Source organism: Hyperoodon ampullatus (genome assembly GCF_949752795.1).
Source record: "Hyperoodon ampullatus genome assembly, chromosome: 4".
NCBI classification, from domain to species: Eukaryota; Metazoa; Chordata; class Mammalia; order Artiodactyla; family Ziphiidae; genus Hyperoodon; species Hyperoodon ampullatus.
Window position 1 is genome coordinate 22,674,103 of NC_136917.1, and position 27,630 is coordinate 22,701,732.

Sequence of the window (27,630 nt, forward strand, 5' to 3'; positions counted from 1 at the left end):
GCTGGGGACATGAAAGCTACAGTGGAAGTCACAAACGGAAGAGGAGATCCCACAGTAGTACACAAGAGAACAGACATTGTAAACCACATCGCCAGCTTAAAGCATCTTATTGGTAAATTACGCTTGAACTAGTACCATTTTAACACTAATAGTTTTACTGACTTGTCATTAGCTTATATAGCTTTCATCTGTCAGATTGTTTTATAAATCAGTCAACAAATACTCATTCAGAAAATATTTACTGAGTGCCTATTATATGCTAGACACTGCTGTGAATAGAACAGAGTTCCTACTCTCACATATCTGTGTCCATTTGGGAGCTGTAGGAGACAGTTGATGGAGTCCCAGCTGCCAGTAATATAGTTGTGGGAAATGAGACACACGAAAGTTAAGTAAGTGATTAAAGGACCAGTGAGTGCCTTTAACTTGTATGTAGTAGGGAGAGCTGTACATTGGGGCACTTATTTAGGGTTCCACAAATGAGAGCTAATGAAGGGTGGGGAAGAGTTCATCCAGATGAGAAAAATAGCATGTGGTGTGTGAGAATGTTAAAGTGTGTTGGGGATTAGTTGCTTATACTGTATTCTACAGGTTATATTTGTAGATAAGGTCAGTGGATATGTTTGGGAATTTTAGAAGCTTGGCTGTTGTAAGAAGGGCCTCAATAAAAATTTCCAATGGCATGTGTCCTGTTCTGTTGTATTCTTACCAGTGTAAAATTTGGAGGTACTAAGTTTATATAGAATTGAAGGAATTTTTCAAGTTCTAAATGATTAAACAAAGCCTAGGTGAATAGAGTTTCTTTCATTCTGTCCTCCGTTAATTTCCCTTTCTCATTTGTTTTCGTTGGTTCTATGTTTTCTCCTTGTTTTGTGCAGATGTTCCACTGGGACTGTTTGCCAGATTGCTTTCTAAATTAGCCAACTGGGGTTACTTTAAAGAACAGTATGCAATTTTTTTCCTTCTCCATGCCAAAACAGACTTGTTCTGTAAAACAGTGAGCTTGTTGTTAATCAGTGCAGACTAATCATTCTTCGCACACTGTCATACGGAGGGAAGAGGGAGAATCTATGCCAGGATTTCAATGACCTGAGCTAATTAATGTATTATACAAGAATATCTGTACCCTATATTAAGATAACTACAAAATACTCTGTAAGGCTTAACATATAGTACTAACCATTCATGGATTTATTATGCATTGTATGTGTAGAAAGGAAGTGATATGAATGATGAACAGTTATTCATATTCATAGTTAACCACATAAAGATGATACTGAGTCAGTGCAATAACCACTAGGCCAATAGTTTCTTCTTTGATATTGGCACCAGAGATGTCTGGTGGTAATTGCTCTCCATAATCTGGAGTAATCTAATAGTCTTTTTTAAGATTCAAAACTTTATAAGAGTGTTTTTTGTAAAATTATTGGAAAAAAATGAAAAGTACAGAAGCATATAAAGAAGGTACTCTTGGTAGGATGCTAGTCCCCCATTTGGATGTAAAGTTATTTTTTATTATTTCTTCTGAAAAATATCTTTGTATACAAATCTTTGCCTCTGAATATTTCCTGAAAATAGGTTCTAAGAAGGGACAGTTTCAAGTTAAAGGGTGTGAACTCTTATAAGGCTCTTGCTACATATTCACATATTTTTCCACATATTTTTCTAGAAAGTTTGTACCAAGTTACACTCCCTATGACATGCTGTCACCAGTCTTGCCTATTTTGAAATGCCAAGAATAGTGTTTTCTTTTCATTTGAATGTTTAAATTTCTGCTGAATTTGTCCTCTGTCATGTGCTTATTGAACACTTGAATTTTTTTTAATTGAAGTCTAGTTGATTGTGAACATTATTTTTGTATTCTTAGCCTATTTTTTCTATTAAAGTATATTTTTCTTATGATTTATCAGCGCTTTTATTGTATGTCAATTATCTTACCTTTTTTCCTATATATTTCAGAGTGTCTTTTCTTTCTGATTTGTAAGTAGCCTGTGAATTGCTCCCTTCCTACAGGCTTAATCAATTAATTCTACACAGGAAGACTGATGTGGCTGTGAACACTGTGAACACATTTTATATCCTTAAATGTCTTGTTGTAACATAGAGTATCAAGCCTTAAACCAGTGATTCTCAAACTTTAGTGTGAATAGAATCACTTTGGAGGTATGTTTAAAATGCATATTACCAGATTATTCAGTGAGTCTGACCTGGGGTCCAGGGATCTTCATTTTTAAAAATTCAGTATTTCGATATTGTTAATAAACAGACCACCCTTTGAGAAACACTGTTTCAAGCCCTTTAGCCTGGCATGCAAGATTTTGGATGATCTGTTCCCAGCTTATTTATTTGCCTATGTTCCCCTATGTGAAAATTGCTCTTGCTGAAATTGTCTACTTACTGTTTCCTAAGTAACATGTAGACAAACTCATCTCTAAACCATTCTGGCTAAAAGTACTCTATAAATGTAAGATGGTAATACGCCATTTTTCTTTCCTGGCACTTCTTCTACTTCCTACTTTGTCCAAATCCTGATGTCCCTATAAGATGCAACTCTTCCCTTCTTTTTCACAAAATCTTCCCTGACCATTTTAAGCATTTTGAGTTTTTTCTCCTAAGCACTCATATCCAGGCTTTCGGCATTTCCTGCATTGTTGAGTTTTGTTTTATTTTTGTGTGAGTAATCTCAAATTGAATGGTTATTTGTTGGCAGGGATTTTGCCTCATATATATATATATATATATATATATATATATTTTTTTTTTTTTTTTGTGGTACGCGGGCCTCTCACTGTTGTGGCCTCTCCCGTTGCGGAGCACAGGCTCCGGATGCGCAGGCTCAGCAGCCATGGCTCACGGGCCCAGCCGCTCCGCGGCATATGGGATCCTCCCAGACCGGGGCACGAACCCGTATCCCGTGCATCGGCAGGCGGATTCTCAACCACTGCGCCACCAGGGAGGCCCCGCCTCATATATTTTTAATCTTCCACAGGACCTGTGTGGAAATAAAAACGAAAGCCCATAGCCTCATTAGTCTTGGCTGTTTTAAGGAACTACAGTGAAATATTCACTGGACAGTCAGTGAATATTTTTAGAAATTCAATCAGTCTGTTCATCCTGTTCACTCTGTCCATATAGCCTTTATAATTCTGTAGACTTTGTTTATATAATCTCTAAGCCTTGGTTGTTGTAGGCTGAAGAGGTCCTCATCTTTTTAGTTTATCCTCATAGTATTACTTCACTCCATGTTTGTTATTCTATAGATTATTTATGGATTATCAGCAGCTCTAATTTCATGCACTAGTCCAGCTAAGGATTATTAGTGTTAGAGTTTTCCGATACATTTTAGACTTTTATGGGAAGGATGCCTTACAGAATTAAACAGATGCCCTTTAGAGTAAGGTAATTTCTAGTTTGACGTATTGTAGATCTCTCCCTTAACGGTTCCAAGCAACTGATCAGATCCCTGACTTAGACCCAGATTTAGACCCTAATATCCTGAGTTGTTTCTCCAATGGCTAGAACTTAAGGCTGACAGTGGGGAAAGGGGGTTTCTGCATCTCCCCAGCCTGGATTTGATGCCAGCCCTGTTGAGTAGCAGTTTTAGAGATGCTTCTTTATTTTTGCATAAACCAGCCTCCTGAGAAAAAGAATGACAACGTATTCTGGGAAAAAGAACGAGGTTAGTGAGGGCAGTCTAGTTAACATCTGTCACTCCATTGCTTGTCAGGATTATTTTAGCTGGTGTGTCTGACTGGGCAGGTGTCCCCTCTCTCCCTCAGTGCTCCACGTGCATCCCTCTTGAAGCTTCACACTGTTGAAAAGGATACTCATCCCAGGTAGAGAGGGGGACGGGAAACTGGGCCAATTGACTCTGTCTTTTTCTTTCCATCAAATCAAGGCTGCTTAACTGGAATCCATTGACTTCCTGAGGTCCATGATCTCTGAAATTCCTTGCCAAGTTTTGTTTACGCATTTGTGCGTCTCTTAGGGGAGAGGGTCCATAACCTCTCAATCAGGTTTTCAAAGGGATCTGTAGATTCAGCAGTTAAGCACTATGGGGCTTACCTGGTGGCGCAGTGGTTGACAGTCCGCCTGCTGATGCAGGGGACGTGGGTTCGTGCCCCGGTCCGGAAGGATCCCACATGCCTCGGAGCGGCTAGGCCCATGAGCCATGGCTACTGGGCCTGCGCATCCAGAGCCTGTGCTCCGCAACGGGAGAGGCCACAACAGTGAGAGGCCCGCGTACTGCAAAAACAATAAAAAATAAAAAAAAAAGAAGTTAAGCACTATGGCACCAGATGATGTTGTTTTTACTGAATTCTTGTTTATTTCACAAGCAGGAGTGACAGGAAATTCAAAATGCAAAGGGAAGTAGGGGGTTGGGAAATCCTAAGCAAGCAATTACAAGAACCTTTTCTCATTTGAGGGAGATATATTTTAGATATTTTTGGCACATGAAGCAGCCTTCAAAAACTGTGTTGTCTATTTCTCAGAAAGATACAGGAAGCTCGAAATAGAGGAGAGGAGATGGAATAGGTGGTGTGTATAATAATACTGGCACATACAATAGGATTTAGAATGTGCTCTACAACCATGGCAAATCGTTTTCCTTCTAGGGATCTCAGTGTAGTCATCTGTAAAATGAAAGGCCTGAAATATATTTAAGATTCCTTTTAGCTCTAATACACCTTTCGTGAAAGAACTCTGTGTGCCAGAGATACCTAACTTACATTAAGAAGGAAAGGAATCCTGTTTTGCCTGCCTCATGTTGTGTGTGGCTCTGCAAAAAGGAAGAGAGCTTAGTTACAGATGCATATATCATAAGATTGATGAATTTCAGAAGAGCAGTTTTGTGAATTTTTGGTCTTAACTTTCACCAGAAGGTAAAGGGACACTTAATCAAGTAAACACTGAATATGTTGAATGATTTGACCCAAGGTTTGTTCCTTCATAGCAGTATATATTAATAGAGATATATGTACCCATTTGCTTGTTGGTTAAAGTGAAATTATTTAAGTTTTGTGAGTTAAATATAAATTCTAATTCATCAATTTGTATTTTTTTCTTTTATTGAGTTAGCTGTTGAAACCAGGAATTCTTGAGAGAATGTTTTATTTTAACCACGTTAAAATGTGGTTAAACGTTAAAGCGTTCTAGAATGAAGAGAGTAATTTTAAATCCTTTAATGTGTTTGCAGTCATTATTTAGAAGCAAGGTTCTTGAATGAGAGATATTATTGGGACCGGAGATACATTGCTGAATACAGAAATGACTACTGCAAAAGATATGTTCCTAACATTGATGAATACAGAAATGACTACTGCAAAAGATATGTTCCTAACATTGATGAATACAGAAATGACTACTGCAAAAGATATGTTCCTAGACGTTATCACAGAGACGTTGAAAGCAGTTATCGAATCCACTGCAGTAAATCTTCAGTCCGAAGCTGGAGAAGCAGTCCTAAAAGGAAGCGTAATAGACACTGTTCAAGTAATCAGTCACTTTCGGTATGATTGATTTTGTTTTTATTTTGGGTGGATACTTATTTGTGTGTAAAAGCTCTTACTGAGCCAATAAGTTTGAAAAGTTTATAATACTATATGAATATAATTGTGTTTATATTACTTGAATCCTTAAAGGAAACTTCCAAATTCTTACAACTAATCTGCATTTATTAGTTAGTCCTCATTTGCCCACATTTACTCATTTTCTGCAGACCAGATCATGAGTTTCTTGATTTTAATGTTAAAAATATTTTTTATCTTTTATAACATAATCATACGAAAAGATGAAGCACCCATCTTTTCTTTCATCTTAAACATTTTTTACTTTAAAAGAAACCTCTTTCCCAGTACTTGGAGACAAATGTAGAAAGTTGCGCTGGCGGATACTTACCCTGTGTATAGCACAATCTGCAATTAGTTCCATTGGAGTTCTGAAAGTGGGTGCTGAAGGGGAAATTATTGTCCAGAAAGCCTGCCCTTTTTTTTTTTACACTCATGAATCTTCACTTGTTTGCAGTAAACGATGAATTATTATTTTCCTCCCCAAGTTTTCTTCAGTAGAACTATCATTGATTAGATCGAACATTGACATTAGCTTTTATTTTCCCCTTTTATTTTAATCAAGTATGTTTAAAAATATTGCTAAGTATCAATTTGAGCTAATCTTGACATTTTAAAACATTTTCCTGACAAACTAGACATCTCAACTCACAGCATAGGCTATTTTATAACGAGATTAATAGATCATGACATTGCATTCTTTAAATTTCAGACTTCAATTAAGTCAGTATTTTAGAGACAATTGTGTTGTTTTTTCTATTGCCACTTTAAGTATCTTATCTGAAAATCTTGCCATGTTTTTCTTCTGTAACATAAACTGTGCCCTGTGAATTTCTGGGGACTGAATTTGAAATTGCTCCTGCCAACTGTTCGTGGCCTGGTGCTTATCTGAATGCCTGAATATCTCCCCGCTGAATGAATTGCGTATTCTGCCCTGAATTCACTCTGATATATTGATTGGCTGGACGATCTTGGTGCTGCCCACTTGCCGTTCCAGAAGAGCCACCGAAGGAAAAGATCCAGGAGTATAGAGGATGATGAGGAGGGTCATCTGATCTGTCAAAGTGGAGACGTTCTAAGAGCAAGATGTATAGAATATTTTTCAACACTTTTTAAACTTTGCAGACAGAATAATCTTTTTAAGAATAGTTTGTCAGCGGGGGGCTAAAGAACTCTTCATTGCTTTTTTGTTTTGTTTTTTGTGGGTTTGTTTGTTGTTCTTTTGTATTTCTTCTTTTCTATAGAGTTTAAATATTTCTACTCTAAAGTTCCAAAATAATCAGTGGAATTTGAGATTAGAGCAAGAAACATAGCTCTATCTAAATTATTTTTGTAGCAGCTGAAAATAAAATAATTTGAGTGCTGGAACCTTAATTATGCTTTAATAGAGAGCATTTGAAAAAATTCCACACTTAAGCATTCATTATTTGAATAACTGATAATTTGTACTCATGTACTTACACTTCTTTCTCCCCCCTCACTTTAGATGAAATCGTGAACACTTTGGGAGAAGGGGCCTTTGGCAGAGTTGTAGAGTGCATTGATCATGGCATGTAAGTTTGTTGTTGTTCTTTTTTGAACATTCTGATATTTTTGGTGGAGAAGGATCCATAATTTAGATGAAATGGAATTTAAGTGGTAGCTATGTGTTTTCCTGGGAGGTATAAGTATTCAAAAGTTCTTGAACTGTGTATGATTTATTTACCATAAGTATGGATTTTGACCAAGAATGCTGAAAATTTTTATCAGATGGAGTTTATTGAAATTAATGTCAGTGTTCAAGTGAAGAGTTTCCCAGAACTTAGGTCCTTAGCTTTCTATAAGAGATTTGGAGTGCTTTACCCTACTTTTGAATTGCAGAGACAATAAATTAGCATGTCTAATCTTCTTGGTTCAAAAACTTTTATTTCCAAAGGATAATATTTTCACGTTAGGGTTAGCTTCTTAAACTATAAATAAATTATATTACTTGAAGCCTACAGAATAAAGTCCAGATTCTTTAATGAGTTATACTAAACTTTTTGTTATTTGACCCTCTCTGCTTCATTTTCATGTTTTCCTCTAGGATCTCTATTCTGCGGTTGCAAGTTTTTTTGTAAGTGAACGTCTTAAAACAGTTTAGTGGAAACTGCACATTTCTAAATTGACATCTAAACTTTTCATCATAAAATAGTTGAGGATGTAATTTCAAGCTTATTGTAAATGCTGATTTTTTTAAAAAACATATCTCTCTTTCTAAATATGTTTGGGGGAATCTAAATACAACAGCTTGATACCTCCTGTCATCCATGAACAAACTTTTCTTGAATACTTAGAAATGCTATATCTTAACTTTTTATCTGAACTTAACTTTTACTTCACTTTTCATAAAGAATATTATCCTAAATGTCTTTTATTATCACCCTTTCCTCTCTATGACAAAAATGTGAACATAAAGTAAAATTTTAAGATATTTTGAAATACTTTGACTTAGGAAAGTTGCTAAGAATTCCCATCTATTCTTCACCCAGATTCCACAAATGTTAACATTTTACAGTGTTTAATCATTCTCTATATTTACATGTTATATGTATTTTCAAGTTTTGCCAGCTTATCTACAACCTGATTCACATTTCACTAGTTGTCCCATTTAGGTCTTTTAAAAATTTCTTGAGGTTCCAAGACTTGAGTATTTGAGATATTCCAATGAATAGTATTCAATTGATCAAGTACAAATCTGTTACAAATTTTGATACTTATTAGACCTAAAACATACAATGTAATTGAAAATGTATCTTTTATTGAGATGGTTGGGGCCTTTAAAAAATGAGTTCATGTGTCCATAGATAAATCTTACTGTTTTAACATTAAGTTTCCATTTTTCTTTTTTTTTAATTGACAAGTAATATGAAAGCTTATAAGTTTAAGGTGTATAACGTTGGTTTGAAACATTTATATACTGCAATATGATTACTATAGTAGCATTAGCTAACACCATTATCCATTTTTAATTTTTATAGCTATTAGCACTGTTCATTTTTATAGCTTATTAGCAGTTAGAAAACTTGGCCATATGATGAAATAGATGAGACTAGAAGAAGTTTTGTCACAGCAGTTTTATAGTAATTCTTTTAAGTCTTGAGATATATGCTATACATCATAGGGAGATAAGTCATTAAAAATTTATTTTGATGATTATATATCAGCCCACAACTTCATTGGGACCTTGTCAAAAGAAATGAATTCGGAATAGGTTTGCTATCCAGCCACTAGAAAAATTTTTGCCTCAAAGATTTTTTTTTCTTTTTTATAAACAGCCTTGGGCACAAACCTTGCCATATTAATTTCACGTGCATGGGGTTCTCTTTTGTAATGTGGGAAGGCCATAGTGAAAAATGCAGGGTTGACTGCTGGCTTGTATTCAAGAAGATCAGGTTTAGAAAAGAGGACAGAAGGAAGCTGAAGATTTGGAAATCCTTTTCCTCAAAATCATTTACGGCTTTTTTTTTTGGCCGCGCCACGTGGCTTGCGGGATCTCAGCTCCCCTACCAGGGATTGAACCTGGGCCCACGGCAGTGAAAGCTCATGTCTTAAACCACTGGACCACCAGGGAATTCCCTCTGTACTTTTTAGGAAGTATTACAGATGCCCCGGTCTAAAACACGCTGCCCTACATTGTTGCTATTTATACCTATTCGCATCCGTGAATGCACTAAACATTTTTTTGGCTTGATGACTTATTGATGGTGTCTCCTTTGCCAGAATTATCTAACAAACTGATAGTTGTCTTTCTTCTCTGAAGAAGTCTAAGCTCCCCTAACTGATGGTTAGGCTCTTTCTTCTCTCTATTCCTTATACCAGGCACTTCTAACCTTATGATAAGTTGTTCAAGTGTCTGTCTTTTCCATTAGACTGTGAGGTACATGGGACAAGCCCTTTTTAACAGTGATTCCAATGCAACATCTGGCACAGTCGGTCTAGCCTGGTGAATGAGTGAATGTTTTCAGCAGTAGTATGTTCAAGGTTTATATTTTTATCCTTTTTTTAAAAAAAACTACTTATAAAATCTAGGTAAATTTAAACTTTTGCAAACAAACATTAACGTTCATAAGTATTAAGAGAAATCATCGCTCTGTATAATGTATATTTTGTCAAAATGTTTTGAAAAATGTTTATAGATCTGCTATAATATACCCTGAAAGATTATTTTAGGGAAATAGCATAGAGTGATTGGTAGTTAATAAGATGATGCTTTAGAGCAGGGGTCCCCAACCCCTGGGCCGTGGACTGGTAGGAACTGGGCCTAACAGCAGGAGGTGAGCAGTGGGCGAGCGAGTGAAACTTCATCTGCTGCTCCCCATAGCTTGCATTACCACCTGAACCATCACACCCTCCCCCCAACCATGGAAAAATTGTCTTCCATGAAAACGGTCCCTGGTGCCAAAAAGGTTGGGGACAGCTGCTTTAGAGGATACATGTCTTCAACGCCCTTCTGTACATTTACCATTTTCATTTTGTTTTTAAGGGGTGGCATACATGTAGCAGTGAAAATCATAAAAAATGTGGGACAATATCGTGAAGCAGCTCATTCAGAAATCGAAGTATTAGAGCATTTAAATAGTACTGATCCCAATAATGTCTTGTAAGTAAGAAACTTGGAACTGTGATCCGTTATGTTACATGAAATAATCAGAATTTTGTGAACTGAATTATTTTTATTCTGATCTGTTTTAGCCGATGTGTCCAGATGCTAGAATGGTTTGATCATCATGGTCATATTTGTATTGTGTTGGAACTCCTGGGACTTAGTACCTATGATTTCATTAAAGAAAATAGCTTTCTGCCATTTCAAATTGACCATATCAGGCAAATGGCATATCAGATCTGTCAGTCAATAAATTGTAAGTATACTTGTTAAATTTTTAAATACCAGTAAATTAAAGGTTTTATTGGACAAGCAACATATCAAAACACTGTCACTAAAAATGCACGTTGCAAGTAAAGATGAAACCACTTTTGATCCCTACCTCTACTACTAATTCTCCTTTCCCCCAGTACAGATTAAATTTGTAAGTGAAACTAATAATGTCTTTTTGTTCTTTTGTAGTTTTGCATCATAATAAATTAACCCATACAGATCTGAAGCCTGAAAATATTTTATTTGTGGAGTCTGACTATGTAGTCAAGTATAATTCAAAAATGGTAAGTTACACTTGTTTTAATTTTGGTAGTTGTCTTTAAAATTAATTTAGCTTGGTGATCCTTGGATGAGGAATTTTACCTTTGAGGCTTATTATATCCTGACGTTTAACCCAAAAAGGGTAATCCTTTGCCTTTCTCATGGGTTTATTTTGAAAATCAAAAAGAGAATTCATGTGCAAGCCTTTTGGATAGTGCTATAAAATATTTCATATCTTTATTGATCTTTGTGTTTACTTAACTGTATCTCTAGAAACGTGATGAACGCACACTGAAAAACACAGATATCAAAATTGTTGACTTAGGAAGTGCAACATACGATGATGAACATCATAGCACTTTGGTATCTACACGGCATTACAGAGCTCCAGAGGTCATTTTGGGTTAGTAGATACCAGACTTCCTGATATTTTAATTGAAAAAGAGATTTTTTGTTCTCTATAGCTTTTATTGGGGGGCAGGTAGTTGGGGGATAGCTGTAATTTTCTTAGCAGTGTACAGAAAATGTTTTCTGTTTTCATAAAAGCTGTCTGGACATTGCTATAAATATTTTTCCTGAGTGGGAAAAATGTGATATCATCTGTAAAGATATTCCAGGTGGTGGTTATTTTTGAGCAAGTCAGTCTTACAAGATCATAAGAGAACAAGCTGTATTGGCTAAGTACATGACAGCAGTGTGATTTTGAAGCGATGTGGGCACCTCTTTTCATCTCATCACAAAGCATGGTGCTGGTGAAAATGCTAAAGATTTGGCTGGCAGACGTCTAGATGTAGGGTGGATGGAGGTTAAGAGGAGAAGAAAGAGGGGCTAGTCTAAGAGGAGAGCTTCTTTGATCATCTTTGACATGGGAAATTAGTTAAGGTGCAGGGTTTTTCAATATTAATAAAAGGGAACTCAGTGAGGGAGAGCGCATCTTATGCCTCAAAATTTAAAAGTTCGAGACCGAGTCATGTTGATAGAGCAAGGAAGTCAGAGATGGATTTGGGGGCTTGGAGACAGTGGGAAAAATTCAGATCAGGTGATATTGGGAGATAGTTAAATGGTATAAGCATATTACTTTGCCAAAAGTAAGTTTCAACCGAGGTTGGATAGTAAAACATCTTTGTGGAATCAGTCTTTTCCACTTTTTACCTTTTGTCTAAGAGGACTTGGTAGTTGAGAATATGAGTGTGAAAGCAAACTAATGATGTTTACCTAGAGTAAAGAATTAGTAAAAGGGACAGGAAATTAAGAATAGTATATAGTGCTGGCTAGTAGAACTTTCCATGATGATAGAAATGTTGTATATCTGCACTATGCAACATGGTAGCCATTAGTAGCCACACGTAGACTACTGTGTACTTTCAGTATAGCCAGTGTGACTGAGGAACTGAATTTTAAATTAATTAAAATTTTAGAGTTAAATAACCACATGTGGCTGGTGGCTACCACATAGGATAGCACAGGTTTGGAGCTCATCTTTGAAATTGATGTTACTAGGATTTCTGCTTAGTATGGTCTGAAAGAAGCTGCTGTGTTGCAGTAGTTTAGAAAGTGTATTCATGGTTGAGGACTGAAGGCTGCAATGAAGGTGAAAGAAAAGAGTGTGGGAAGAGATTGTGGACAGAGAGGTATTTTCAGAGCTTAAAAAGAGTTAACTTGCTGTGTTTTATCAATTTTAAGAAGAAGATTTTTCTCCACATTTTAACATGTGAGGAAACCAGACAAAACGGCATTTTTTCTTGGTTATTGGTTCATAAAACAGTGGTGTATCTTACAGTTAGTTAATGGCCTCCTCCTAGATTGCGTAAGATACAGTGATTCTTAGTAATAATACAGTCCCATGTGTGGCCAGGCTGGGGATAGTTGATATAAATCTGAAATTGGGGTTATTGGTCTTGAGGAAAAGAAATGAACAGATGGGAAGATTAGAAGGGTTCTTTGTGTGTTTGTGAAGTGTTACTCCTGAGGATTAAGGCAGAATTAGGTTGAAGAGGAAGATGTTGTCAGGTGCCACCACTGAGGAGGGCAGTTGGTCTCATGTGTTGGGTGTTGGTAGTAAACAGAAGTTGGTAAAAGTGAATGATGTGAAATTCCAAAGAGTATGAGAGCTGAGCCATAAGAGAATGAGGTAGTTTACAGTCACTTGGGAGAAAGCTGGACTGGGAGACAGGAGTGGCTGGAAAAGAAAACTTTCATCTTAGATCCAAGCTCTATCATTTGCAGATTTTGTATGTGTTACTCTAAGTAGAAACCATGCTCCATTATCCTTTTGTTCAAGTGATAAGTACGATGAGGGTTAACAAAAATGGCTAAATCATAGTCAAGTTCCTTGAATATATTGTTTCTTCCTTTGTCTTTAAATTCAGTAATGTTACTGAAAGTAATTGAAATGTCTTTTAAAGTAGGTTTTATTTGGACATTATTTTTTTATTAAAAACTTAATCTTTAAAAGGTTAAAACATCTGTATGGTTTACTCTTTTCCTTTCTAATTAGATATAGACTTAAGGCTAGGTGTTTTTTCCTTTTCTGAATAATGTTACTATTGAGAATTCTGAAGGAGAAAGTATATATGATCATGTATAGACAACCTGAAAGTACATATATAGATACCTCTCTATGTGAACTTTAAATATCTGTATAATTCTGCTTATGGATGACACTGCTTATAATATCCATTATAATTCTTACATAATTTATGTGACACTACTATTTCTTTTAATGGAAGAAATAAACTCAGATATCAAGCTGATGGTAATTGATAAGGGGTTAGTAATTCCATTCTGAGGATGATTATTGACCTATGTTTGCACTAATAAAATGTGAAATTTCATAGAACAACCGTTAAGTGGGTATAACAGTGCTCCTCATTGCACAAGCAATTCAGAGACTATGGAATATTTGCTAACCCCTCTTACTTTCCATAAAATGCCTCCTCCCCCAGGTTAAAATACTGTAATTTGACACAAGGATATGGAGGACTCTGAAAGCATACTGAATAATGTTTGGTATAAAACTAAAAATGTAAACCCTGAATTTACTATCATATTCTCCTAAATGGGCTATATAAAGAGAGCACCCACATAGGAAAAGATATTGTGTATTGGCAGTTAAAAATTGTTGCATAATAAAATGTTTGGTTTTGTTTTTAAATAGCTTTAGGTTGGTCTCAGCCATGTGATGTTTGGAGCATAGGTTGCATTCTTATTGAATATTACCTTGGTTTCACAGTCTTTCAGGTATGTATTTAGTAAATGTTACTTACTGATTCATAATGAGCTTTAATGTTAAAGGCATGTTAAAGTTTTGGTTTCCATATTGGAAAGTTGCCATAGTGTCATTATTCTTAAGATGTAAACTTCCATGTGCAAAATAGTTATCCTTCTCTAAAACCATAGTTGAATGAAATACTCTCAGTGAATGGTCATAATTCATTCTGCATGTGGACCTTTTAAACACATGGTTCATATTGACTTCATATGATCCATTTTATTGTGATGCTCCTTCATAAATTTACATTAGTGTTACTATGGTCAGTTTTAATTCAGCTCTGGTTATGTTGCACTTTTATTAAAAGAATTCAGAAACAGTAAGTTGTATTAAGCATGTATGACACCCTAGGCACATTTCTAAGCACTGTGTGTATAAAAATGAAAAGACAGCATCTCTCTCCTCAAGGAAGACATACACAGGATAGACATGGGAAAACGTACAGTACAATGTGATACTTGCTATAATGGAACAATGTAGAAGGGAACCCAGAAAAGGTGAACGGTTAAGTTTCCTTCGAGAAGGCATCACTGAGGAGTAGGGAGTTTAATCCAAGCTATAAGGAAGAGTAAGAGTTTGTCAGAAAACTAGAGTGTGTGATGGCCATATCAGGAAGAAATGGTATTCATAAATGCAAGAGGCATAAAGGAAGCTACTCTAGTTGAGGAAGGACAAATAGTGCTGCCAGAGTGTCTTGGATAAATAGGAAAATGGTGTCAGTAGGCAAGTACTGATTCATAGTGGACTTGTTTGCCATAGAAAGGTATTTGTTTTATCCTAGGAGTCAGTGGTTTCCAAATGTAGACCGGTCTAAAATGAAAATGATTTTGTAGGGTTGCCGTTCTGGCTTTCATTTAGAAATTATCTCTCCTGTTTTTTTTGGTATTAAAATGTTCTTTCTATGAAATGATAATAGTTATTGACTTACTTGGCAGAAAAAAAAGGAGAAAATGTTATTTAGGTCTCTACTTGTTTTCCTCATAATTTTGCTTATGTCGGAAAACTAAAAGTCTTGAAAGCTTCAAGTGGTGTAACCATTGGAGAACTTTAAGAGGATTGTGATTTGATCAAGGTGTGTTGTTGGATGGGGTGAGGGTGGTTAGGAAGTTCCTGGCTAATACTGTGAAGGTTGCTTTGAGGTTATGGCAATGCAGGATGAGGAGGGAGGAAGCTGTGATGAATTATAAGTCACTTAGGTGGCTGTTGCAGAATATATGTGTTCACTGCTATGGGGCACCTCACCAAACTTCTGTCTACTCCGTAGAGATCTGTTAAAAGTACTCTGAGTTTGTAGACAAGTTTGATATCTAGAACATAGCTGTCGGACATTTCTAGGGGGTGGTGTCTGGTTTTGTGGTAGTAAGCTATAGGGTCAAGGAAAAAGTTGAGCACAGTGCATGCTTTCTTCATTCTGACACATATAAAATCCTTCAGATGGTTTTATGATTGTAAATCATTCTGAGATCTTAAGCGTCGATTATTAACTTTGGTTTGAGATGTGGTTTATATTTTAATTCCACCCTCCAAAATAGTCTTCAACTAAGGAACTTTTTGAAGATAATGGAGCTTGTATTATTTATTCCTGTCATGACTTAAGAACATTTTGAAAGCAGTGTGCTAGGCACAGTAGTTAATGGATTTAAAAAGCATTGCACATAGACTCTGCTCTTCAGAGCAAGGATTGGCAAACTATATCCTATCTGATGCCTGCTTTAAAAAATGCAAAAGAATATGTGGTGGAGACCATCTGTGACCATCCAAGCCTAAAATATTTACTATCTGGTCCTTTACAGAAGAAGTTTGCCAGCCTCTGCTTAGGAGTGTACCATTTAGTTTAACAATTTATTCTACTTTAGCCAAAGCTCTGTTACTGTGTAATTTAAGAATATGAGTTTTGACTTGGGTTCACAGCTCAGGTTTCCTCATTGATGAGCTATATGAGCTTGAGCTAGTATCTTAACCTCTTTGAAAGTTATGTTCCCACATTGCTAGCTCAAGGTTGTTGTAAGAATTATTGGGACTGTATTTTTATTGTCTAGGATTAGTGTTACAAAGTTGCTATCCATTGGTAATGGAGGTTAGTTAAGCAACCGATAAAATGAGTAGCCAGGTTTTTGGTAATCTTCCCAGTCATCCCTCAGTTAAACAGTGCAAGTAATACAAATAAGGAAAAACTGTTCTGTTTTACATTAAACAAGTTATTCGAACATTGTAAATCAACTGTACTTCAGTAAAATATACTTAAAAAGTTGTTCTTCAATCAGCTATACAGACCTTACCAATTCATTTCAGAAATCAGACAATCAGTGTAGCTCATTCAGTTTTATTCCATCTTTGAAGTAGAGTGTAATATAAATTGTATAGCTGTCTAATCTAGTCCTTTTATGGAAACACTATTTTCTTTTATTTTCTTAACATTTATTTATTTACTTTTTTTTTTTTTTTGGTTGCATTGGGTCTTCATTCCAGCACCTGGGCTTCTCTCTCGTTGCGGTGCGTGGGTTTTCTCTCTCCACTTGTGGTGTGCGGGTTCCAGAGTGTGTGGGCTCTGTAGTTTGTGGCTCGTGGGCTCTCTTGTTGTGGTGGGTAGGCTTAGTTGCCCCGCAGCGTGTGGGATCTTAGTTCCCCGACCAGGTAGCGAACCCACATCCCCCACATTGGAAGGTGTATTCTCTACCACTGGACCACCAGGGAAGTCCCAGAAACACTGTTTTCTTGTGTTTTCCTTTTATGTGCATGTAGGGAAATGGAAAGTGCTAAGTTTCTTTTTCCTATTTTTTTAGACTCATGATAGTAAAGAACACCTGGCAATGATGGAACGTATATTAGGACCCATACCAACACACATGATTCAGAAAACAAGGTATGCTTTTTAAGATTAAAGTCCTTATTGGGTACATGCAGTGGCCTATATTCAAACTATAGAAAACCCATCTTTGTTGTTACTGCTTATTCCAAAGTCTGTAGATTTTGAATTTTTTTTCATGAAGTCAAGTTTTTGAAAAGTAATGCAATATTTACTTTGTGATCCAGTAAATAAAGTGGTGTTTTTATACTCAGGTTAACCTTTGCATAAATGTTTTCCTAGGTTGATTTAAAAATAATACATAGAGTAGTAAAAAGAGCTTGATTTTGGAGTCATATATAAATTTGAATTCCAGACTGTTGCAAACCACATGTATGTCTTTGGACAAGAATACTATAAGTGGTTTCAAAACATAGCTTCACCGCAGAAGTCATCCAGGGAATTGTTAAAGATTTCTAGCCCCATTCCAGATCTAGCGAAATCAGAATTTACAGGAATGGATCTAGGAACCTCTGTTTTTGAAGCTGGCATTGTTTCACATATGGTATTTGGGAACAACTTAGGTGGGATACTAAAACTTCAGAGGGTACAAGATTAGGAAAAATACCATATAAGGTATCCGATATAATTATTGCTGAGATTTTTAGAAATTGTATGTTTATGTATATATAGAGAGATGTCTATGGTTCCATCTTTTCCCCCAATCCCCTGGTGGGGGCAGGGTAAGCATGTGGGTTTTGGTGGTTTTTTTGTTTGTTTTTTCTTAAAATTTAATCCAGACTTCTCTTTCCTATAGGAAACACAAGTATTTTCATCACAATCAGCTAGATTGGGAGGAACATAGTTCTGCTGGTAGATATGTTATGAGACGCTGCAAACCATTAAAGGTAAAACAAAAAAAAAATCAAAAAAACCTGTTTTAACTATTTTTTAATGTCTTTCTTAAACAAAGTCATTTTTCCCCTCAGGAATTTATGCTCTGTCATGATGAAGAACATGAGAAACTGTTTGACCTGGTTCAAAGAATGTTAGAATATGATCCAGTGAAAAGAATTACCTTGGATGAAGCACTGCACCATCCTTTCTTTGACTTATTAAAAAAGAAATAAAATGGAAATCAGTGGTCTTACTATACTTCTCTAGAAGAGATTATTTAAGACTGTGTCAGTCAACTCTAAACATTCTAATATTTTTATAAACCTTAAATTATTTTGTACAGTTAAGTGTAAATGCTGTATGTTTTGTATCAATCGCATAATTATCTTGTTAAGCAAATATGGTCTTGATAATGAATGAAATATAAAAGCTAAAATTAATTTTCCTTTTTTGAGATTAATTACCATTTTTAAAGACCTTTGGAATATCCTTTGTGTCCAGTGATAAATGTGATTGATCTTGCCTTTTTGTACATGGAGGTTGACTCTTGGAAGTGATTTTTGTGTTTTGTTTTTTGTTTTTTTTGAGTAAAAGGAAATCTTGACTACTTCATTCTTAAATGAATATTCTTTATTTACCTCAAACTTTCCTTAACTTTAAAAGTTTTTTCTGTAATTGTTGAACAAGTAATAAGTATTATTAACTTTAGGTAGGCAGGTATTAGAAACCAAAACCCATAGGAACTGTTTGCTGTTGGAATTTCATTAAATTGTAAGTATTGTGTTCTGTTTCATTGGGTGATGTCAGTGGTGGTAAGTAGCATTCATGGAAAGACATCCAACTTGTGCATCGTAATAGGTTAATAAAACCACATACACACTTCGTTTAAGATTAAAGTCTAACTGGAAAGTTAGCTTGGAAAGTCCTGTTTTCCAATGGTTATTTATGTAGTTAGTCACAAACGTAGAAATAGGAATTCTGATGACTGAGGTTTTTGTTTTTAATGCCAAATCTTCAGGAGTCTAGAAATTGTCCAATATCTGTTTCCTTACCATATGAAGTATAAATACTTAAACCTCAGCCTATGAGACTTTATGGTTATTATTAAACAATTTGTATTTATGTTACTCTTTACTGGAAAACAAAAAAAAGATGATTTGATCGGAGAACACTTGGGAAGAAAACTGCAGAAATTTCCAGACCCTGATTGGTTAACATAATGAACTTTTTGTCTGTCTGTAGGTATTTTTTTCTGTTTACCTGTTTTCACATTAAAAACTAAATGGTAGGGGCTTCCCTAGTGGCGCAGTGGTTGAGAGTCCGCCTGCCGATGCAGGGGACACGGGTTCGTGCCCTGGTCCGGGAAGATCCCACATGCCGCGGAGCGGCTAGGCCTGTGAGCCATGGCCTCTGAGCCTGCTGTTCCGAAGCCTGTGCTCCGCAACGGGAGAGGCCACAACAGTGAGAGGCCCGCGTACCACAAAAAAACAAAACAAACAAACAAAAAAAACTACATGGTAAATGTTAATTTAGTAAAAAAAACCCCAAAAACTATTGATCAGTCTGCCAGGTAAAAATATTTTTTGTTGTAGAATTCATGATTGCTTATCCAGATAAAGGTTTTTTGTTAAAAGTATTCCCATTTCTGAAGTGCATTACCAAAGATTTGAGTTTTATCTGCATTCTGAACATAAGATGCATGTAATTTTTTGGTATGACAAAGGGTGATACCAAGTGGGTTTCTCTACATGATCCGCTGGTAGCATTTGCACATATAGTAAAGCTATGTTCCTGAAGTTGACTAGGAATTTAAGAAAGCTGAAATAAATTTTGCCGTAGAATCACTGCATAAATTATGCTTAGGCCTCTGATGCAGTCCACATATAGTCCAACTATGTTATATGTTATAAGGTTTTTTTTTTAAAGGAGCATTTGATGTAAAGAAAAGGTGTTTCCTTAACACAGCAATCTCGTTAATAGAGATTAAGAAGTCAACCATCCTTTATTTTCCTCTGCATTTCCATACTGCTAGTGCCACTGTACTACCTAAGCCTCCTGACCTTTCCCTACACGTGCTCCAAGTTCCCAAATTAATGTTTACTTTCTCCCCCATCAGAAACTCATTCCTTTGGAGTAGCTGCTCTCAGGATATAGGAGGAAAGAAAAATATCCACACTCTTTCTGACTAAGAAGTTAATGATTGCTAACCCCTTTCCCTGCTGAAAAGTATTTACATTCTTCACTAAGGGTATTTGCTAGTTCCCAGGCCTAATTCATGGAAGTTTAGGAATTAAAGTGAAACTTCAGTGAATTAGGTAGGATAGAAGAAAAGTTTAGTGGTGAGTATGGTACCTCTGGTATATGAGTGTCTACTGCTAACCTTCCTTCCCATCTTCTGTGAACTCTCAGGTTCCTACTCTTATTTGCCTTTTTCCTTGTACTTCTGGACTCAATTTCTGAAAGCACCAGGTTTTTATTTGACAGTGTTGGGAGCTTCAGCACTAACAGGAAAGGTTTAGAATGGCCAGTGTATAAATATGGATTGTTTGTAACTGGGTATTTTCCCTCATGATTTGATGTCTCATAGTTTACTATTTCTAGAAATTCCATTGACGTCAAACCTAGTTTTAAAAGTGCAGCTAAATAGGTTATTTCCAGTGTTTTCTGCTACTGCTTATTTGCTCAGGTGTTCTCATCCATACATTCATCAAAATTTTTGGAGTAGACGAATAAAATTGACTTATGCAGTTGACAGTAGAAAAATACCCAGTGGAGTTTTGTAGTTCGTACAACTGAAAACTATTCCTCTGAATAATCTTGAAGGGCTTGATGCTAGAGAAATTAGAAATGACTCAGCCACGACGCCTAATAATTGTGGCTGAATTGTGACTTAAACTCAGGTATCCTAGATTCTAGCATTGTGCCTTCTTGTGATAATACACCTTACTGAGTTAAAAACTTCAGTTTGATTCTTGTTCATGGTTCTGTGAAATGGGATGAAATGAATGTAATGGCTAATAGTTTAATTACTTGGATTCCATTTTTCTCATGTTTTTCTTTAGTAGTTGATACATAGCTTCAACCATCAAAATGGTTAAAATGGTATGATAATTTGAAAATATACTCTGTTTTAAGTAGATAGGCAGATAACCTATATTTAAACTTACCTTGACATCCTGGAATGAAGAAACACTTTGTCAGTTAGTGGCCTTGCTTTTTAACTCATTTCCAGTTTGAAATTTCTGATTCCCACAAAATTTGGTGCAAGTAAGGTATTTTAAATTTAAACATCCAGGGACTTCCAGGGTGGTGCAGTGGTTAAGAATCCACCTGCCAATGCAGATGACGCAGGTTTGAGCCCCGGTCCGGGAAGATCCCACATGGTGTGAAGCACCTAAGTTGGTGTGCCACAACTGCTGAGCCTGAGCTCTAGAGCCCGAGAGCCACAACTACTGAGCCCATGTGCTGCAAGTACTGAAGACCGCATGCCCATGTGCTGCAAGTACTGAAGACCGCATGCCTAGAGCCCGTGCTCCACAAGAGAAGCCACCACAATGAGAAGCCTGCGCACCGCAACGAAGAGTAGCCCCCACTCACCGCAACTAGAGAAAGCCCACACGCAGCAATGAAGACCCAACACAGCCAAAAATAAATAAGTTTTCAAAAATTTGTAAATTTGCACATCTAGTACTTCGTATAACAAGCTGCATTTTCAGGGAATTCCCTAGTGGTCCAGTGGTTAGGACTCTGCTTCCACTGCAGGGGGCACTGGTTCAATCACTGGTCAGGGAACTAAGATCCCACATGCCAAGCAGCCAACAACAAAAAAAGGCAACCTTTTCAAATAGAAGAATTCATGAGTCATTAACAGTATTAATAGCGTCAGTAATTGTTGGCTTAGTAGATTGCACGTTTGCAAATAAATAGGTAGAAACAATTTTAATTCTTAAAAGAGTTGATCAAATGATCAACTAATTGATCAAACGATCAATTAGTTGGTTAATTGGTTTTATTTTTTCCATATTTTCATAGAGGGAAGGTAAAGTTTTAAGTCAGGTTGGCTTTACAACTCCTTGGCCAGTCTAGCCTTTTCGGCCAGTTTTATGTTAGTGATTTTTTAAAATAAAATGCAAAAGTTGAATAATGAACCTCTAAATATATATAGCCCAGCTTAAAAAATCAAAAGCATTTTGCAAATTTTGTTTCATCAGTTCCCCAACTTATTTTCCTGTTGCATTTAAGTACAAATGTCAGATACCATTTCATCCATATTTCTGTACTGTATATCTTTTACCAATCGTTTCTAATGCGAGTATCACACCTAACAAAATAATTCCTTATCTGGTAGGATCTATAAAGTTTCATGATTGTCTAAAGAGTTATTTTAAGTTAGTTTGAATCAGTACCGAGTCAGGGTCCACACATAGCTAATTTGTCTCAGATCTCTTAATCACTATGTGCCTTTTTTTCTCCTCTTTTTATTTCTTTGCTAATTGAAACTTGGTCATTTGTCTTTAGAGAATTTCCCATATTCAATATTTCATTGGAGTGGTGTCCTTTCCTCTAGTCCCCACTTATCCTGTAAACTGATAGTTAATGAAGTTTTTAAATAGTATTCCTTCTGATAAATACAGAAGGGATGTTAGAAATACACTGTGTTGCTACTCTTTGTGAAATAATATATTTGGGCACCAATCATCAGTGGATGCTAAAACCATGAGGGGAAAACTGATGGAGAACTTTATAATGAAGGGATCAGGGTGAACCTCAGGTTGGCAACCAGATAGATGTGTTGATATGCGTCTGAGGTGATGCAATAGGAAATACACAGCACCTGTGGGGTATCACTGCCTTTAAAACAAAAACATTGAATTTGGATCTAGTCAAGCCTGTAGATTGAAATTGAAATATAAAGAAGCATCCCGACCCTTTTTGTTCATTTCTTACCTGTCTGTTAATTCTTTGGGGTAGCAGTTCAATGAATTAAAAGAGCTCAGACTTCTTACCAGCATGGTTTCAACTTTAGTCCTAGGTCTTCTCTGTGTTTGGAGGAGTAAGTTACTTTAAAGTAACTGTACTTCCTTACTTGGAATTACTGAGGGATAATATCTGTTATCTAATAGCCAATGCAGGGGACACAGTTTCAATCCCTGGTCCGGGAAAATCCCACATGCCACGGAGCAACTAAGGCCGTGCGCCACACCTACTGAGCCCACGCACTGCAACTACTGAAGCCCATGCACCTAGAGCCCGTGCTCTGCAACAAGAGAAGCCACAACAGTGAGAAGCCCGTGCACCACAACTAGAGAAAGCCCGCGCTGAGCAACAAAGACCCAACACAGCCAAAAATTAAAAAATTTTTTTAATCTAGCAGATTACCTGGCTTTTAGTAGTCCCACTAGTAAATAGCAGTTATGTACTTTGTTTTCTATAAATGCTTTAACCCCTAGTAAATAGCAGTTACTTTGCTTTCTATAAATGCTTTAACCCAGGTGACTTCATGTTTTTTTAATTTTCTCAGTAATGTTGGTTGTTCCTCTTTAGGGCACCAGGAATTACAAAACTATCAAGAATTCTACTTTTTTTTCTTTCTTTTTTTTTTTTTTTGCGGTACGCGGGTCTCTCACTGTTGTGGCCTCTCCCGTTGCGGAGCACAGGCTCAGCGGCCATGGCTCACAGGCCTAGCCGCTCCGTGGCATGTGGGATCTTCCCGGACTGGGGCACAAACCCGCGTCCCCTGCATCGACAGGCGGACTCTCAACCACTGCGCCACCAGGGAAGCCCAAGAATTCTACTTTTGACTCCCTATCATAGCAGTTTTTATTGTGACATTTCACTGAAACTGGAAGGGGGAATAGAATTTTCAAAGAATTTTCAAAGAATTTTTCTTATTTTAACCAATCAAGAATGGTCAACTATCCAGATATATTTTCTTATATTCACTCCTTTCCTGGTTTTAGTTTGTTTTTAAATGTTGCAATTCTGGGGAGAAGTTATATATAATTAAAAGACTTTAGCATAGATTTAATTGTAAAGGGACAATTTGTTGTCCCTTTGGGATATTTAATCCTAAATCCTAAATATCCCAAAGGAGCAGACACCTCATAGGTCTAGTTCTTTAGATACTATCAACAGCAGTTACATGTAATGAGATTAAAGATTAATTGTAGATTTGGAGGAGTTCCCATGCACCCCCTCCTCCCAGTGACTTAAAATGTTTCCCATTACAAATATAAATGAAAATTAAGGTTTTTTTAACTTAAAAAAAAACAGTGCTGCTTTTTTTTATCATGAGCTTTGAATTTTATTTTTATTGAAGTATTAGTTTCAAGTATACAGCAAAGTGATTCAGTAATATATATACATATATATGTGTGTATATATATATATTCCTTTTCAGATTCTTTTCCATTATAGGTTATTACAAGATATTGAATATAGTTCGCAGTGCTATACAGTAGGTCCTTGTCATTTATTTTATATATAGTAGTGTGTATCTGTTAATCCCAAACTCCTAATTTATCCCTACCCCACTTCCCCTTTGGTAACCATTTATTTTCTATGTCTGTGAGTCTATTTCTGTTTTGTACTTAAGTTCATTTGTATCATCTTTTTAGATTCCACATATAAGTGATATCATATGATATTTTTCGTTGACTTATTCATTTAGTATGATAACCTCTAAGTCCATCCATGTTGCTGCAAATGTCATTTTTCATTCCTTTTTCATGGCTGAGTAATATTCTAGTTGTGTGTGTGTGTGTGTGTGTGTGTGTGTGTGTGTGTGTGTGTGTGCGTGTGTGTGTATCCACTCATCTGTCGATGGACACTTTGGTTGCTTCCATGTCTTGGCTATTGTAAATAGTGATGCTATGAACATTGGGGTGCATGTATCCTTTCAAATTAGAATTCATTTTCATCTTTTCTGGGTATATGCCCAGGAGTGGGATTGCTGGATCATATGGTAGTTCTATTTTAGTTTTTTGAGAAACCTCCATGCTGATTTCCATAGTGGTTGCACCAAATTATGTTCCCACCAACAGTGTAGGAGGGTTCCCTTTTCTCCACACCCTCTCCAGCATTTATTTTTTGTAAACTTTTTGATGATGGCAATTCTGACTGGTGGAGGTGATACCTCAGTAGTTTTGATTTGTGTTTCTCTAATAATTAGCAATGCTGAGCATCTTTTTGTGTGCCTGTTGGCCATCTGGATGTCTTCTTTGGAGAAATGTCTATTTAGGTCCATTTTTTGATTGGGTAGTTGGGTTTTTTGTTATTGAGTTGTACGAGCTGTTTGTATATTTTGAAAATTAAGCCCTTGTGGGTCACATCATTTGCAAATATTTTCTCCTAGTCCATAGGTTGTATTTTTGTTTTGTTTATGGTTTCCTTTGCTGTGCAAAAGCTTATAAGTTTGATTAGGTCCCATTTGTTTATTTTTGCTTTTATTTCTTTTGCCTTCGGAGGCTGTCCTTAGAAAACATTGCTATGATTTATGTCAGAGAATGTTTTGCCTATGTTCTCTTGTAGGAGTTTTATGGTGTCATGTCTTATATTTAAGTCTTTAAGCTATTTTGAGTTTATTTTTTTGTATAGTGTGAGGGAGTGTTCTAACTTCATTGATTTACATGCAGCTGACTGTCCAGCTTTCCCAACACCACTTGCTGAAGAGACTGCCTTTTCTCCATTGTATATTCTTGCCTCCTTTGTCGAAGATTAATTGACCATAAGTGGGTGGGTTTATTTCTGGGCTCTGTATTCTGTTCCATTGATCCATGACTTTTTTTGTGCCCATACCACACTGTTTGGATTACTGTAGCTTTTGTAGTATTGTCTGAATTCTGGGAGGGTTATGCCTCCAGCTTTGTTCTTTTTCCTCAGGATTGCTTTGGCAAATCTGGGTCTTTTGTGGTTCTGTATAAATTGTAGGATTATTTATTCTAATTCTGTGAAAAATGTCATGGGTAATTTGATAGGGCTCGCATTAAATCTGTAGATTGGTTTGGGTAGTATGGACATTTTAACAATATTAATTCTTCCACTTCGAGAACATGGGATATCTCTCCATTTCTTTGAGTCATCTTCAGTTTCTTTTATCAATGTTTCACAGTTCTCAGCAAATACATTTTTCACCTCCTTGGTCAGGTTTATTCCTAGGTTTTTTGTTTTTTGTTTTTGATGTGATTATAAAATGAATTGGTTTTTTACTTACTCTTTCTGATATGTCATTATTACTGTAAAGAAGTGCAACAGATTTCTGTATGTTAATCTTAGATCCTGCTACCTTGCTAAATTCATTTATCAGTTCTAATAGCATTTGTGTGGAGTCTTTATGGTTTTCTATATAGAGTATCATTGTCATCTGCATATAATGACAGTTTTCCCTCTTCCCTTCCAATTTAGATACCTTTTTAAAAAAACCCAGTGCTTTTAAACGCTGCTGGATTTACTCTTAACTAAAGGCAACATGGGTAGGTACAGTTTTGAGAATGATTGATAATAACAGGCCTAAATGATTAGAGTATGTCATTAATAAAGGAGTTTAATTTTTAAAGATCTTGCTATTATTTTTTAAATATTTTTTCAAATTATTTTTTAGGAACATTTAAGTTATTTTGTGTGTCCTCACAATAATTGCACCCATGAGAACAATATGACTTGTGTGACAATGCTTGCCTGCAGAGTCAGATTGAATTTAGACCCTGGGATTCCCTGTATAGGTAGACAAATTAGGTATTCTCTGTAGTCTCATCTATGAGTTGAAATACTAATACCTAACTTCCCAAGAGTGGTTGTGAGGATTAAATAAGGTAATTTATATAAAGTAGCTGTTATTTTCACCATTTCTTGATTTATACCCTATATTCTTGATTTATACAGTATTCTATAGTCTATAAATGATTTTCCTGTCCTTTTGGTTTTAGTCCTATAGGAACCATATGAAATGAGCACAAATAGATACTATTTCCATTTTTATGTTACCATGGTACATGTTTTTTCCATCCATTTATTTATTTATTTGTTTATCTATGAAGTGTTTTATGTAGGAAGTATATATTTGGGTCTTGCATTTTTATCTAATCTGACAATCTTTTTTTTTAAACATCTTTATTGGAGTATAATTGCTTTACAATGTTGTGTTAGTTTCTGCTTTATAACAAAGTGAATCAGTTATACATATACATACATCCCCATATCTCTTCCCTCTTGCGTCTCCCTCCCTCCCAACCTCCCTATCCCACCCACTAGGTGGTCACTAAGCACTGATCTGATCTCCCTGTGCTATGTGGCTGCTTCCCACTAGCTATCTATTTTACGTTTGGTAGTGTATATATGTCCATGCCACTCTCTCACTCTGTCCCAGCTTACCCTTCCCCCTCCTGTGTCCTCAAGTCCATTCTCTAGTAGGTCTGCATCTTTATTCCCATCTTGCCCATAGGTTCTTCATGACCATTTTTTTTTTTTTTTTAGATTCCATATATATGTGTTAGCATATGGTATTTGTTTTCTCCTTCTGACTTACTTCACTCTGTATGACAGACTCTAGGTCCATCCACCTCACTACAAATAACTCAATTTTGTTTCTTTTTATGGCTAAGTATTATTCCATTGTATATATGTGCCACAATCTTTGCCTGTTAGTTGTGTTTAGACCATTTATATTTAATGGGATTTTTGATATTTTTGGGTTTAGATTACCATCTTCCTATTTTTTATTTTTCCCATTTCTTCCCATTTCCTTTTTCTCCTTTATTTTGAACTGAGTATTTTTCATAATTCTACTTTATTAGCTGGTTTATTAGCTAAACCGTGTGTGTGTGTGTGTGTTTAGCATGTGCTTTAGAGTTTGTAGTATACATCCTTTTCACAGTATGCTTGTAATTGACATTATACTATGTCACATACAGTAAAAGAATCTTGTAACAGTAAACTACCATTTCCCCCTCCTGGG

The 27,630-nt window shown here is 36.1% G+C and overlaps 1 protein-coding gene across 1 annotated transcript; it reads left to right on the top strand.

The window, feature by feature from the left end:
* On the top strand, positions 1–18,226 carry LOC307051082 (dual specificity protein kinase CLK4-like). The gene is made up of 13 exons (XM_079701428.1): positions 1–112; positions 879–945; positions 5,198–5,510; positions 6,565–6,655; positions 7,054–7,120; positions 10,072–10,188; positions 10,281–10,447; positions 10,654–10,748; positions 10,999–11,128; positions 13,883–13,965; positions 16,780–16,859; positions 17,599–17,689; positions 17,771–18,226. The coding sequence occupies exons 1-13, from the start codon at positions 10–12 to the stop codon at positions 17,909–17,911; spliced, it is 1,545 nt and encodes a 514-aa protein (XP_079557554.1). The 5' UTR covers positions 1–9; the 3' UTR covers positions 17,912–18,226.
* Positions 18,227–27,630: the final 9,404 nt, after the last annotated feature.

Excerpts from the sequence above, each read along its gene's own strand:
- LOC307051082 (XM_079701428.1), top strand. The coding sequence starts at position 10 with ATGAAAGCTACAGTGGAAGTCACAAACGGAAGAGGAGATCCCACAGTA. Across the intron at positions 946-5,197 it reads TGGGGTTACTTTAAAGAACA|TCATTATTTAGAAGCAAGGT; the intron begins GTATGCAATTTT and ends ATGTGTTTGCAG. Across the intron at positions 10,448-10,653 it reads GATCTGTCAGTCAATAAATT|TTTTGCATCATAATAAATTA; the intron begins GTAAGTATACTT and ends GTTCTTTTGTAG.